This window comes from Fringilla coelebs (genome assembly GCF_963513975.1).
Source record: "Fringilla coelebs genome assembly, chromosome: 3".
NCBI lineage: Eukaryota > Metazoa > Chordata > Aves > Passeriformes > Fringillidae > Fringilla > Fringilla coelebs.
In genome coordinates this window covers 93,456,158-93,469,938 of record NC_140030.1, presented here as the reverse complement: position 1 = coordinate 93,469,938, position 13,781 = coordinate 93,456,158, and the positions used below count along the sequence as shown (strand labels likewise).

The following is a 13,781-nucleotide window of genomic DNA, read 5'->3' as shown; positions in this document are numbered from 1 at the left end:
AAAGAACTTTCCTGAATGAAAAGAAGGTAAGCTAGGGCATTCCACACAGATATTTCTTGACACCTGAACATTTCCCAACACATCCATTCTCCTTACATCAGGTACAGGTCTTCAATGATTTTCATAGAGACAGATTTGAGGCTAAGCATTGTCAAAGTGAAGAGTAACCTGCAGCAGAGCAGCAGCCAGCCACTGCTGGTAGAACAAGAACAAATTGTTGTGATAGAGCCCTTGCTGGCCAGGTACACAGTGCTCACCCCCATCTTGCTGAGGTTTACTGGCTGGCCAAGGGCCAGTTGGCAGATGTGAAGATCAACATACGACCTTCAGCTAGGGAAGTACATTGCCAGATGCTTCGTTTCAGGGAAACAGGCAGTCCTCTTTGGCTTTGTTTGAATCATATCTCACCTCTATTTGCACAGTATTATTCCATCAGGTAGAAGGGATACTAAGACACAAAACACGAGCTAGGCCTGTGCACTGGATGGAGTTTCTATCTGGTTCTATATATTTGTGTTGCACTTACAAAGTAAGTCATTGTTTCATTTTGAATCATCCAATAGTGCTTGCCACATTTTTCCTGGAAACTAGATTTTTTACATACTTTAGTAAGTTTATTTTCCATTTGTAAATCAACCATTGGTATACAATAAAAATGACAACAATTAACTACATGGCAAAATGCAGCCACTTTTTCTATGTTTTAATTTTTTTAAACAGCTTTATAAAGAAGTATATACAGAAAATTCTACAATTACATCTAAAAGGAGGTTGTAGCCAGGTGGAGGTTGGTCTCTTCTCTCAGTTAACCAGCAATAGGACAAGAGGACACAGACTCAAGCTGCACCAGGGTAGGCTTAGGCTGGCCATTAGGAAAAAGTTCTTCACAGAAAGGGTGATTGGGCATTGGAATGGGCTGCCCAGGGAGGTGGTGGAGTCACCATTCCTGGAGGTGTTTAAGAAAAGACTGGATGTGACACTCAGTGCCATGGTCTGGTTGACAAAGTGATGTTAGGCCATAGGTTAGACTCAACGACCTCAAAGGTCTTTTCCAACCTAATTGATTCTGTGATTCTATAAAAAGATCAGTTATATCTGTTCACTATTATTTCAAAAGTTTGTGTGACTACTGATATTAGTAAATATTCACAAAGAAGCTCTGCAGAACCCATATATCGTTATTCATTGGAGAAAATGGTGCCTTCCATATAGTTCTGGTATTTATTTTACAAACTGGTTTTGATCACCAGTTATTCTGAGCAGTGACTAAGTCAGATTTACTGCACCTTACAATTTTCTTTTTGCTCATCTTGCTCAGACAATCCTTCTTCATTTAGGGAACTTTTTGCTTTGTGCATCGTGCGACTCTCCCTAGTATTATCAGAGAGAGGTTTTGGGGATTGTTTGTGCAGGCAAAGCGATGACCTTGATGCAGAATTCATCGGTGGAAAAGCTTGGGACCGCTGCTCATCATTTTCCTGTAACAAAAAAAAACATCCTTGTTTACTGGCAATGGAAAACCATATTAGCTTTCTGCCTTGGGTTGAAAGACTTGCTGCAAAAGACTAAATATTGGGAATTTGCAAAAGACATAGACTTTTTGGAAGCAGAAAAACATGTTTAAGGCACTTATCACTCTGAATACACAGGGAGGCTTGATAACTCTTGTTTTGTTGTGGTATGAGATGAAATATTTGCTACACTGCTGGCAAGCTATTTTCCAGGAGCAGAAAAAAGCTACACAAGGAACAGACAGTACTATTAAGCTGTTTACTAAAGTACCTGGTAGTGTGTACCAAGAGCTGTATTTAATTTTTTCTCTACATATTCTGCAAATGTAAAGCACAGGTGTCACTTTTTTGCTGACATCTGGGCAGAAACCACTGCTTTCACATTTTGACCGATGTGCAGTCAAAGCACTCAATTTAAATTCTACATTAAATTCACATAGAAAAGTGAATAAATTTGCATATGAACATGACAGGCACTTTTAACCACCTTGAGAAATTTGCAACAGTTTGAAACTAGGTATTTGAAATAAAGTAGATGCAAGTACCTGTCAAAGAGAAGGAAACAAGGTTTATTTCACTTCTAAAACAAGACATACCATTTATTGCATTAATATAAAGCATGAAACAACACATTTTAATGGTTTCAACAAATGATGAACCAATATGAGCAATTCCTCCAGAAATTCCCAGATGTACATCATCTTGAAATAAAAGCAACACACATATTCAACAGTGTCTGAGAGAAGGGCACAAATTCCTGGAACTGATGACTTTTGCATATTTACACTTGGGGGGAATAAAACCAACAGTGAAATTTTAATAACTGTGATCTTGTTGAATGTGAGGAGTAGCCTGTCCTTGGACCTAGACAATACAAGTTTAGACAAAGGAGGAATGTTTGGGAAATCCCTCCTTCAGTTAAATGAGAAAATATAATTACTGATTAATTGTTTCTTGGTATAACCCTGACTATGGTCAGCAAGAGTCTACAGCAAGCTTACACCATGCCGGCAGGTGATTACCATACAACTTTCTGTGACTGAAGCTTCCTTTCTTTTTTGCACTACTCAGATTCTTTACAAGCAATACCATTTGTTTCTAAGGTTATAGGGAAACAGACAAAGGAGTATAAATAAAATTTATTGGCATCACTTAATGAAACAGTAATAAAACACAGCCCTCCAGGCAATGTCTGTAAGAAGCAGCAACTCTTGGCAAGTGGGGTAATTATCCCTTGAAACAACATTCACAAATTCAGTGGATTCACTCTCACTGCAAAACACTGATTTTCTATTGCTGTAGCTTCAAAAAATTATGGGTCTGATCTGATTTGTTTTCCCAATGGTGCTTTCTGGCCTCAAAAGCTATACATCCACTAAACTATGTGGCATTTGCCTTTACTTACTTTTGGTATCTTGCCAACATACTTTATGTGTTAATACAAAATAACTGCATTTAAAAGAAAAAAAAAGGAAAAAACCCAAAAAGCTACGTGCAAGATTCTGCTGATTGTCAAGAGAATACTTTTGTGTAACCTGGCAAACTGGAAGGATTTTTATCTACTGACGTATTTCTGTGTAGCCCTCATACTAAGAGCTACCAATAACTATTCTCTTACTGCTCAACTTGAGATAATACTGTTACAAACTTTGGAGGAGGTTTTGGACAACAAAAGGTTTACTTCTGTCCTAAAGTTGGAACAATTTTCTATAATCTGCAAAGCATTTGCATCATCTTAGAACACATTGCTCTGACATACTGTGAAACATTCAGCAATGTGTCTATTACTGAAAACACAAAGCTAATGTAAACTTCAGTTACTAACCTTTTTTTTAATAACAATCCACTTTCAAAACATAACTGTGTATTATTTATTTGTTTTGATAACATCAAACTCTGGTAAGCATGACCAAGCTGGTCTAGTGGAACGTGTCCCTCTCTGTGGCAGGGAGGTTGGAATTAGCTGATCTTTAAGGTCCCTTCTAACACTACTCACTTTTTATAATCCAAATGTTCCCTATTTACACGCTTAATAGCTTCCCATATATCTGTAGTTATTCTAGAAATTCCAAGAAGAGCTGTTTGCAGAAAACTTCAAGCTCAAACTCCTAAAGGTTAGTCTTTTTGCTGGTTACTTTCTCTGCAACCTAAGAAGCCACAGTAAAAGGAATACTTGCTCTTTAATATCCATTATAAGAAATTGAAAATATACCAGTATTGAATTTAATTTCCCACTGGTTGTTCCTATGAGCTCACAAATAAAAGCACATGAACAATTTGCACATTGACACTATGGTAAGACCTATGCATGTTTCAGTCATTCAGTTTTTATGATCCTCTCTCCACTCTATTGTTGAGGAACATAAAGAATGATATGTCCTCAAATTCACTTGGCAAGATGAATATATTTAGTGAATGCATTAAGTCTTCCCCATGACTTTTATACCCAGATAAAATTTTTCCAAGTTACCTTTTGTGGTTTGCTGCCACCAGGTGTCAAAGAGCAGCGCTCACCAAGATGGTCTGGTCTGCGCTTCTGTGAGTCCTGTGCAGGCAAAGGCCTCTTCTCACTTGAGGGAGCCAGATGGGGACTGGATCTGAGGTGCAGCGTTGTTCTGCGTAAAATGTAAGGGCTGACCTTGCCACTGGGGATGTCAGCAAACCCTGAAAAATAAACAGCTCCTATAAAAACCTATAGCAATCACACTTCCTCAAATGCATTTCTTTTTTCACAATAGGAATAAAATAGCTGATTGAAATAATTCATCTGTTCCATTGGAGAAAATGGAACAAAGATTGCTGAATAGATCTTGCATATTCCAAAATTCAAATGCAAAACTTGTCTATCAAAGAAGAACCATTGAATTACAAGAGCAATTCCATAGAAAAATAAAAAAATCAAATAAGTGTTTGGTCTTTTTCTTTACAGGTACATTATTACACGGAGAATAATTTCAAACTCAAAACCAGTACTGGTTAATTCATGATACCATGATGTGATGCTCTTGATTTTTAATACTTTTCTCTGCGTAGAACTATTTATGTATAGACTGTTTATTATCTCTCTATCTAGCCTAAAAGTCAAACATGAACTGGCACATATGTCCTCAGAACAGGGCTACTTTTAGAAGATATAGTAATGCTGGTAAGAAAGTGAAATGCAAATAATGTTTATCTTTAGAAACCCTGACTTCTAGGAGTGACCACCAAAGTTAAGGCTATTCAGTATCCTTATGGTTTGCCCTTTGATGATGGCAGTTACATTAATTATTAAGGGTAACTTAATAGGTAGTTGAACTTACAAGATATTTTTCAAGCCCTGATTTGTGCAGTCTTCTCAGTTACCCTCTGCTGCAGTGGACCTTTATAGGGAGTACCAGGCTGCCTAATTTCGTGGCATTCACAGCAGACAGAAAGTGAACTCTCATGAAGATGAGAGTTAATTAATTAATCTTCTCATGAAGATTAATGTCTTACTGCTGTGGGCAAGTCAGTTTCAACTCAGGGAATTTTAGCTGATTTAATGTTTTGCAAATTAACACACTTTAATTACTGGTATTGAAAGAAATAAAAGCCCACAAATAAGCAAACACTTGGGGAACACACGTGGGCTTCCCTCCAGACACCACTCCTTCCCAGTTTCTGGTCTTCAGTTGCCTCACTGCACACTACCCCTGTGAGTGAGGTGATGGGAGCACAGGAGACTGCCAGGACCACTGAACTCTTAGCAGAATGGGAGTTGTTATTCCAACAGAAATGTATTCTGCTGGTCTAACACGGGCACTCCACAAAAGCTAACTCGGCACCAACTGCCACATCTCTCATTGACTCCTTTCACCTTCCCTCACTATCACCAAAAACGTTTGCATAGTCACCAACTCAGAATGAAAGCCATTCAACAAAACAAAAGAGAAAAGCACACCTGCTGTGCTCAGAGAACATTTGCCTTTACAAGACATAAATACCTTTTTGCACTATTTCTGGAAGCCCATCCAGCTCACAGTCAGTGCTGTCCTGACCCTCCAGATTTTGAGAGATATCACACTTCCTTTTCTTCTTCAATGAAGTCACTGGAGCAGGAGATCTTGGTTCTCCATTGTCTTTCTTGCTGTCTTCACATCTCTGCCTTTTACTTGAAAGCTTAGTAGTATCTTCATCTGACCTTCTGTCTTTGACAGAGTGTTTGCTCTTCTGTGTTAATGTCTTCTCTGAATTCAGCAAAGGAGTGCTGACAGCATCACTCGCTAGCTGTTTCAGCTGAGTACTCAACAAACTGACTTGTGTTTTTAGCATCTCGTTTTCTTCCTCTAGTTTGTGATATTTAACAATAAGAGAGCAGTATTTCTCCAAGTTCTCATTTGCTTCTCTGGTCTTCATTTCTGTAGATTCCTGCAATTCTTCCAATTTTAACTTAATTTCTTCTGTAATGGCATTATCATCAGCATCTTTTCAGAGAAAAACATGATTATTCATATAACTGACATAATAAAATATGCATATGTAAGAATTTATGCAATGGTCATGCATCTTTTAATTACACGTGTTTTGTAACACTGCAACTATAAAAAAAAATGACTGTAAAACAAATTCAGTAATATGATAGACATAATAATGCCCTGTTAAATAGAGCACAAATATACAAATTATGAAAAGAATCCTTGACCAGTGCATGGGGGAACATCTTCCCTCTCATTCTGTAATTTCTGAACACTCCATTTGCACCCTTAACTTGCTTTAAGTATCATTTACAATACAGTGCATCTCATGAGGTGAGCTAAAATATTAAGAACACAGCATGAGAATCAGAGGGAAAAGCTTGGTAGAAAATGATAAAAGAACTCGCACACAAAACTTACTTAATAAGAAAAACATCCCTTTTCTTGCTTAAGTCACTTACACCAAAAATGTAAGATTTAATATATTTATTCAGAACCTAGTGTTGTTTCTGAGAAAAGAAACAATAACTTTAAGAGAAAAAAGATTAGCTAGATTTTAAAAATGTTTGACATTTGCACTTGTAACTTTTTATCCTAGTTAAGAATCATGCTCTGTACTAGAGCTGCATATGCAAGTGGACATTTTAGGGAACAAGAAAGTTTTACAGATTAATGCACCACTATGAAAGCATTAAGACAATCTAGATTCAGTTACCTTCTTTATTATGCTTTGCCATTGTCAGATTTTCCTTCTTTAGCAGCTCATCATGTTCAGCTAGTTGTTTTTGCAACTTTTCCTTTTCCTGTTCCAGCTGCTTATAGGATTTCATCCACATCTGCACTTTACTGTGGGCATATTCATTTTCCTTCTTCAGCTGAATTATGATGTTACTATTATCAGCCTAAAAAATAAGAAATTCAGTTATTTCACCAGAAACATAATTCCTCCTTTTAAACATTATAATATCAAATGGAGTAACAGAATCACTGAAGTTGGAAAAGACCTCCAAGATCATCGAGTCCAACCTTTGACCAAGCACCACCATATTAACTAATTCATAGCACTAAGGGCCACCTTGAGTTGTTCCTTCAGCCCTTCCAAGGGTGGCGACTCCACCACTTCCCTGGGCAACCCCTTCCAATGCTTTACACTGTTTTCTAAAGGAAAGAAATTCTTCACAATGTCCAACCTGAACCTTTTACCATCCCACTGATCTGGTACCAACCTGTGTGCAAATACCACACAGTGAGCACAGCTAGAAGCCTTCTCTGCTACACTGACACTACCATGGGTACTGCTTTCTGGCACACATCCACAGGACTTTATCCTTGGATTGCTCTTATTAACCAAATTACCGCCACAGTGGCGAGCCCTAAGAAAGAATTGTTGAGCAAGATGAGCATATCGTAATTCAGGGTTTACTTGCATGTTAATTGAATTGACTGTTTCTTCAAGAGTACATTTATGGAGACAGTAATTCCTGAAGTGGGAGTACTGAGCTGGAGCCAGAAATCAATCACAGATAGAAGCAACACCAAAATAGACCAAAACCACCCAGAAGACAAGAAAAATGCAGGGATAGGATTATTGGTACAGAAGTTGTACAATATGTACACTATGTACATTTACTGTACAATATGTACAGTAAAGCTTCACCTGTGCTACTAAAAAGCAAACCAAGAACATGAAGAGCTGTTCCCAGTCATCAGTAGCTCACAGTATGTGGAGCTCATATTCCAGCATCCCTGAGGACAATTCTGTCAGAGAATTACACTAGTTAATACTTGTAATGAGAATTCTATATAAAATGGAACTGAAAAAGCTGAATCAAGAGCAATCTATCAAGACTAGTGCTTAGGGATAGAGCATGGTACATTTTACCACCAAAGTAATTCACAAACACAAAACAGAGGCACTGCAAAGTCTCTCTGAGTGAATTGTAACTACATTTTAGCTCAGCTACAATGCTCACTGTAGTCAATAGACTGCTGTGTTTAGGTCACAGAAACCAATTCTAGGTGATCTCAGTCATGGCACACAGAAGAGAATTTCTCTAATGCACATCAATAGTAACAATGTTTTCTCCAGGCTCTATGTTCTCTTTAGTGAAAAAAAGGCTGTACCAAAGTCAAACCAAAGTTCTGGAGCACCGCTTCCCAATCCTGTTTATTTTATCACACCGTGTCTGGAATTTCATGTAATTGGTCATACCCAAGGGCTTTTCTTACCTTAGTTTTTAGGAGTTCTCCTAAGGATTGATTAGCTTCTTTAAGGGAATTATTTAGCTGTTCTTTATTTGACTTCAAATGCTCAATTTCTAATTTCTGCGAGCTGATAAAGTGCTCCAGTGAACTAATCTTCTCATGACAGGCCTCAATTTCTACTTCATTCTAAAGAAAGAAAATGTGCCTCATTACTATGACACCAAAAAGGACACTGAGTTTTATTTTAAAGATGTACCTAACAGCATATCACAAACCCACATGAATTCCACAGCAAATTTAATAATTATGTTTTAAGGAGCTGAACATTTAAAGGGCAATTTGTCTCAAGCATGTATTTTGAATAATAGAATCTTGCCTCTGAGAAGACTGTCAGAAGAAAACCCTTATATTTCACTAAAATTTGCTCTTACTTTTACTTTATATTAATAAGAATGAAAACCATTAAGAAACAATTATAGTAAGTTATTTGCTTCTGTTTAGCTGGCCTCAAGTTCACAGACATTTCTGCAGTCAAGTTGATGGCTCTTTGCATATAGTACATCTGAAAATGTATTTCCACTGGTTAAACTTTCTTCCCTCTTCCTACCAAAACAACCATTTCCTGGATTAAACATACTGTTGCTTTTCCTTTTTCAAGGGCGTTTAATCAAGAGAATTTTGATATAGATTAAATGCTTACTGAGTTGTGAGATAAATTCACTTTTTAGAGCTCATCATATGGAAAAAAGTTAACACGTACTGAGCCCCAAGATAAGCATATGCAGATTTTGGAAATATTGTTAGCAAAGATAAATTCTTTTGCAATAGGACCAGCAAAATTTTGTAAAATACATAGAACTGAATTAAAAACTCATAGCGCTACTCTTCCTATTTTCTGACTTACCTTTCGGTTTGCTTCTGTCAGAGCATCCTGATGCTCTTTCTCTGCTTGAAGTAGTCTGTCTTTGTATTCTGATTTCTGTCTTTTCATTTCACTTTCTTTTTCTTGTAGTTGATTCTGGACCATCTCCAAACACCTGGCCAGTTCATTTTTTTCTGAAGTTGTGAGATGTAGCTGAATCTGTAAATAGCAATAGTACATTCTTTGGTATTTGGACTTCTCAATGGAGAAAGAGTTGACCCATTAAACTGTTTAAATCTGAAGCAACTTTGAATTTTCCAAAACAGCTTGGCAAGAAAAAATATTCAACAGTGGCAAAAGACACTGTAATCAAAGAAAAGAACATCTGAACACAAAAGGTAGGACAAGAGGCAATGGAATGTTCTCTTAAAAGAGAACAAGTGAAGTTTGCCAACAGTATTAAATCAAGCAGCACTGACAAAATCAAAGCTTAACCTCTCCAAATGTTGTTCCCTCTGAGAGTGACTTCAGAGGTTAAGGATCACTTCCTCACCCTCTTTAAGATGACAAAACTTTCTAAGCATTTTCATCCATTTTTATAACTACTTTTTGGAGAGCTGGCCTGTATTTCCATTTAGGATTTCTGAAAGTTGCAGAAATAGCTTCTTTTCCCATCCCACTCAAAATCCTCAATGCCACAATAGAAACAAGCCCCTGGTTATAGAATTTTTTAAATAAAGTTAGTAGGTCAGACGACCACATGAACTGGTTTAAAGACATAATATTGTTCATAAATAAGACCTAAAGTTTTCTAGATGATAAAATAGCCTCTAAGAACTAAATGCAAACAAATTATAAACAAAGGCTCCAAAACTGTTTCTTCCTTGACTATGTCCTGAATTAAATTAGCACTATTGAAACACTGGAAGTAGTTTTGAGAAATGCTGTATTTTTTATCTGCCCTCCTTAGTCTTATGATTGAAAGCCTGTAGTAGAGAATTTCTCAACACTGAAAAACTCTAGATAACCAGCAGTGGCCTTTATGCTTAGAAAACATCGTTTGGATGGAAGGAAGAGGGGGAAAACTAATAAGTAATCATTTTATCTCATAAGAGGACATTGGATTTTTTGAAATTTGGAAGCAATAACCTCTAATACTGTACATTATCACAGATCCCCTTGACCAGCCTCCACACAGGTACTGTACTTGAGCATCTAGCTCTGAACACAGATATATTGTAGATGGAATAACTTACTTTGTTCTTCTCTGAATGTTCTTGAACACATTGCATTTCTTCAGCAAGCTTATTTCTTTCTTCCTGTAATTTGACAATCTTCTGTTCTGTATTACTTAGCTTGACTTGCAGCTCAGTTTGACTTTCAGCCAGTTCATTTACCTGAAATAAAATTTTCCATAATTATTTTTAATACATGTATCATGACTGCCAAAGAATGTACTTATATTTAACAAGCAGTTTTTAACATGAATTATTTCATTCCCATAGTTGGTCAAGTTTTAAGCAAGAGTCACAATAGGGTAATGATGTTTTCACATGGCAAGTGCACTATTGTTATTTCACTTTCTTTGGAGCTTCCAAAGTATTTATTCTTGATATGAAAACTCAGTCACCCAATAATAATTTGTTCTTCCTCCTTTTCTTCTACAGGAAAGAGGAAACTATCCTGCATTATTTGATTGCTTAAACTTCTACTTTCAAACTACCTTCTCATTCATCCTATGCAAAACAATGCCCTGCTTTCCAGGTCTGTAACTTCAATGAACATTTAGGATTGTATGGAAAACATAATTTTAAAAATAGGATGTTTCCTGCCAAAGTCTGAGGTTAAAATTATTTTAGCATTTAATTTATTAAGGAAGTGATAAACCCAGAGGACACTTTATCCTTGCTCCTACAAAGGGAACTCTGCCCTAATGGAAATGATATTACCTTTTTACATAGAGTGTTCTTTTCACAAAGTGTAGATTCCAGTTCCTTCTCAAGGTCCTTATAAGACATTTTTAGAACATTCAGGATATCCAGAGAGGTTTCACCATCAGAAAAATGTTGTTCCTTCAGCTTCAACTCAGCAATCAAGTTCTGCAGCCTCTCTTTTTCCTGGTGCCAGCATTCAAGTTCATGCTGCATGTGAGTCAGCTGCAAAGACAGTGCTCCTGTTTCTTTCACCTGCTTTTCCAGAGCACCATTTTCCCGCACCTTTTCATCGAGTTTTTGTTTACAATCCATCAATTCTTGAACAAGTACTTCCCTTGCTTGATCCAATTTGATGTTTTCATTTTTTATTGTCTGACATTCCTGTAACAGCATTATTTTATCTTGCTCAAGATGAGCCACCTGATCAATCAAGACTTGCTCTTTTGCTCTAGCATCTGCTTCCTCTTTGCATGAAAACTCTAACTTCTCACTCATATCTTTGAGCTCAGATCTCAGCAATGCCACAGTATTTTCAAATTCATCTTTGATTTGTATCTTTTCTTCCTCCTTTTCTTCCAACTGTTTTGCTGTAGTCAAATTTGAAGACTCTAGTTCAAGGAATCTTTCTTGCATTTCTTTTAAATCTTTAGCCAAACACTCTTTTTGTGAGGTGAGGACATCAATTTGTAAGTTAGAACATTTCAGCTTTTCAGTCATCTCTTCCATCTCTGTTGCTAATGTTTCTGCCTCTGCTTTGGCAGTCTCCAACTCAATAACTGTATCTTCTAGATTTTTCTCTGACATCTCCAATTCCCTTTCAAGCCTCTCTATTTTATCCTGAAGAGAGTCAGCTTTCCGTTCATTGTCTCTCAGCTTTTCAGCAATGTGACGTTTTTTCTTCTCATCAGACTCAATTTTTACTTTCAGCTTCTCAATTCCACATCGCAATTGGTCTGCTTCTTTCTGTGCTGCGCTGAGTCTTGCAGCAAGTTCTCCTTTTTCCATTAACAAGCCTTCCAAAGATTTGGAAAGCTTTGAATTTTCCATTTCTGATGAACCTAATTTATGCTGCATCGTTCCCAACTCTCTTGCAATCAGCTCTTTTTCTTTCTTTGAATCTGCTGCTTCATTCTGGAGTTTTTCTTTTTCTATGGTGAAAGATACAGCATCATTTTCTAAACTTTGCAGCTTCTGAAGAAGACTGTCTTTTTCATTGGATAATTGATTTGCATCAGATTTTGCAGCCTCAAGCAGATTTGCTTGTGTCCTCATTTCATCCTCTAACCTTCTAATGAATTCAGTAGAATCCATTTTAGTTAACTCTAATTGTTTTAATTTCTCTTGTAGCTTTTGGTACTTCTGACCCAGCTCTTTTTTGCTTTCAGACAAAATACTCAGTTCTTGGCCAATATAGTTTCTCTCAGCTGTGACTGAAACAAGGTGCTCTTGAAAGCTAGAAATAGTTTTCAGATTTACTTCCCTCTCCCTTTCTAACTGCTGACATTTTGCCTGAAGCATTTCAATGTCGGGCTCTGTGAACAAAGCATGGTTATCAACATTAACTTGCTCAGATTTTGGACTCTCCTGTCCATTTTCAGCTGCAAGACATTGTACCTGACCAGCTCTCTTGGTCATTTCTACACCATCAAACATGTCTGCTGCATTAGGCAATCTAACTTTACATATCTCCAGCTCAGACTTGAGGTTCTCAGGTTCTTTTTCTGATGAGACTATGTGAAGAGATAATTCCTGCTTATTGACAGAAACGGATCTGTGTTTTTCATTTATGCCACAGTTTTCTTCCTTAACAGCTACAGTAGCTTCCTCCAGTCCTGCAAAAGCTGAGCTATTTGAAATTATTTGTGCCTCCTGGAAGTTCATTTCCGAGTTTGATTGCTCTGCTCTTATTTTCAAATCTACATTGCTTTGCTCTTTTTCTATCTCATAGATCAGCTTCAAATTTTCAGCAGTCTGTCGTTTTGCCTCTTCCTGAAGCATTTCAGTGGTTATTTGATTTTCACAGAAATAGCCAGCACTCAAACCCCCACTACTGGAAAATGACAATGCACTGGCATGGTCTGAAGGGCTGGTTATTTTTCCTGATGTATTTTCACACTCATGTTCTCCAGAAATTTTCTCAGTGTAATCTTCCATTAATCTTCCTTCCGCAGTCTCAGTTTCATTTTCACACACAAAGGCATCTCCTGCAGCCATTTTCTCAATGGGGATTATTTTAAGATTATTGTTTTTCAGAGCTGAGTTTTCAACAGGCACTCTTAATTTATAAGGAGTATTGTTTTCTTGTTCTGTGTTCTGCAAGGGATAAGAATCAACCAACTAAAAAAAAAAGAGGGGGAAAGAATACATATATGAAAAAAAAGGTAAGCTTTAAAACTTTTCTTAAACTAGTAAAGCTCCTGCTCTTATGCAAAAGAAATAGATACCCCTCCCTACTTCACAGTCTCCTTTCTTACAGAAATGTTTGACACTTGTTTATACACACATCTTTGGCCAAAAAGGTTTTAAAGGTATTGAGGGAGAAATTTTAGATAAATTTGCTGGAAAACAATGTGCAAATATACCACATCCTTCTGTATTTCAGGAAAATAGGTGTCTACGTGACAAAGTGAATTATTAATAGCATTACTAAAAGGACAAGTATGCTCAAGTATGGATTTTTCTTCTTTTGCCAAAAAAATAGTACTGCTTCTGCGAGGCACAATTTTAAATAGAATTTTTGCTTAAAAAAAATACCCAAAAAAACAACAACAACAACAAAAACCTATCTGGGTGACCGCAATCAAAGCATTTACATAAAACTCCTTTGCATGAC

At 36.9% G+C, this 13,781-nt stretch overlaps 1 protein-coding gene across 1 annotated transcript in view; it reads right to left on the bottom strand.

The window, feature by feature from the left end:
• Nucleotides 1-1,277: 1,277 nt before the first annotated feature.
• The window catches only part of CENPF (centromere protein F), a gene marked incomplete at both ends in the record, with an annotated part of 33,834 nt that continues 21,330 nt past the window's right edge, over nucleotides 1,278-13,781 (bottom strand). Inside the window, 8 exons of the mRNA XM_084203293.1 lie at nucleotides 1,278-1,478; nucleotides 3,982-4,175; nucleotides 5,477-5,956; nucleotides 6,663-6,849; nucleotides 8,177-8,338; nucleotides 9,057-9,233; nucleotides 10,271-10,411; nucleotides 10,964-13,261. Coding sequence (XP_084059419.1) covers nucleotides 1,278-1,478; nucleotides 3,982-4,175; nucleotides 5,477-5,956; nucleotides 6,663-6,849; nucleotides 8,177-8,338; nucleotides 9,057-9,233; nucleotides 10,271-10,411; nucleotides 10,964-13,261 — 3,840 coding nt within the window. The remainder of the gene's footprint in view (nucleotides 1,479-3,981; nucleotides 4,176-5,476; nucleotides 5,957-6,662; nucleotides 6,850-8,176; nucleotides 8,339-9,056; nucleotides 9,234-10,270; nucleotides 10,412-10,963; nucleotides 13,262-13,781) is intronic.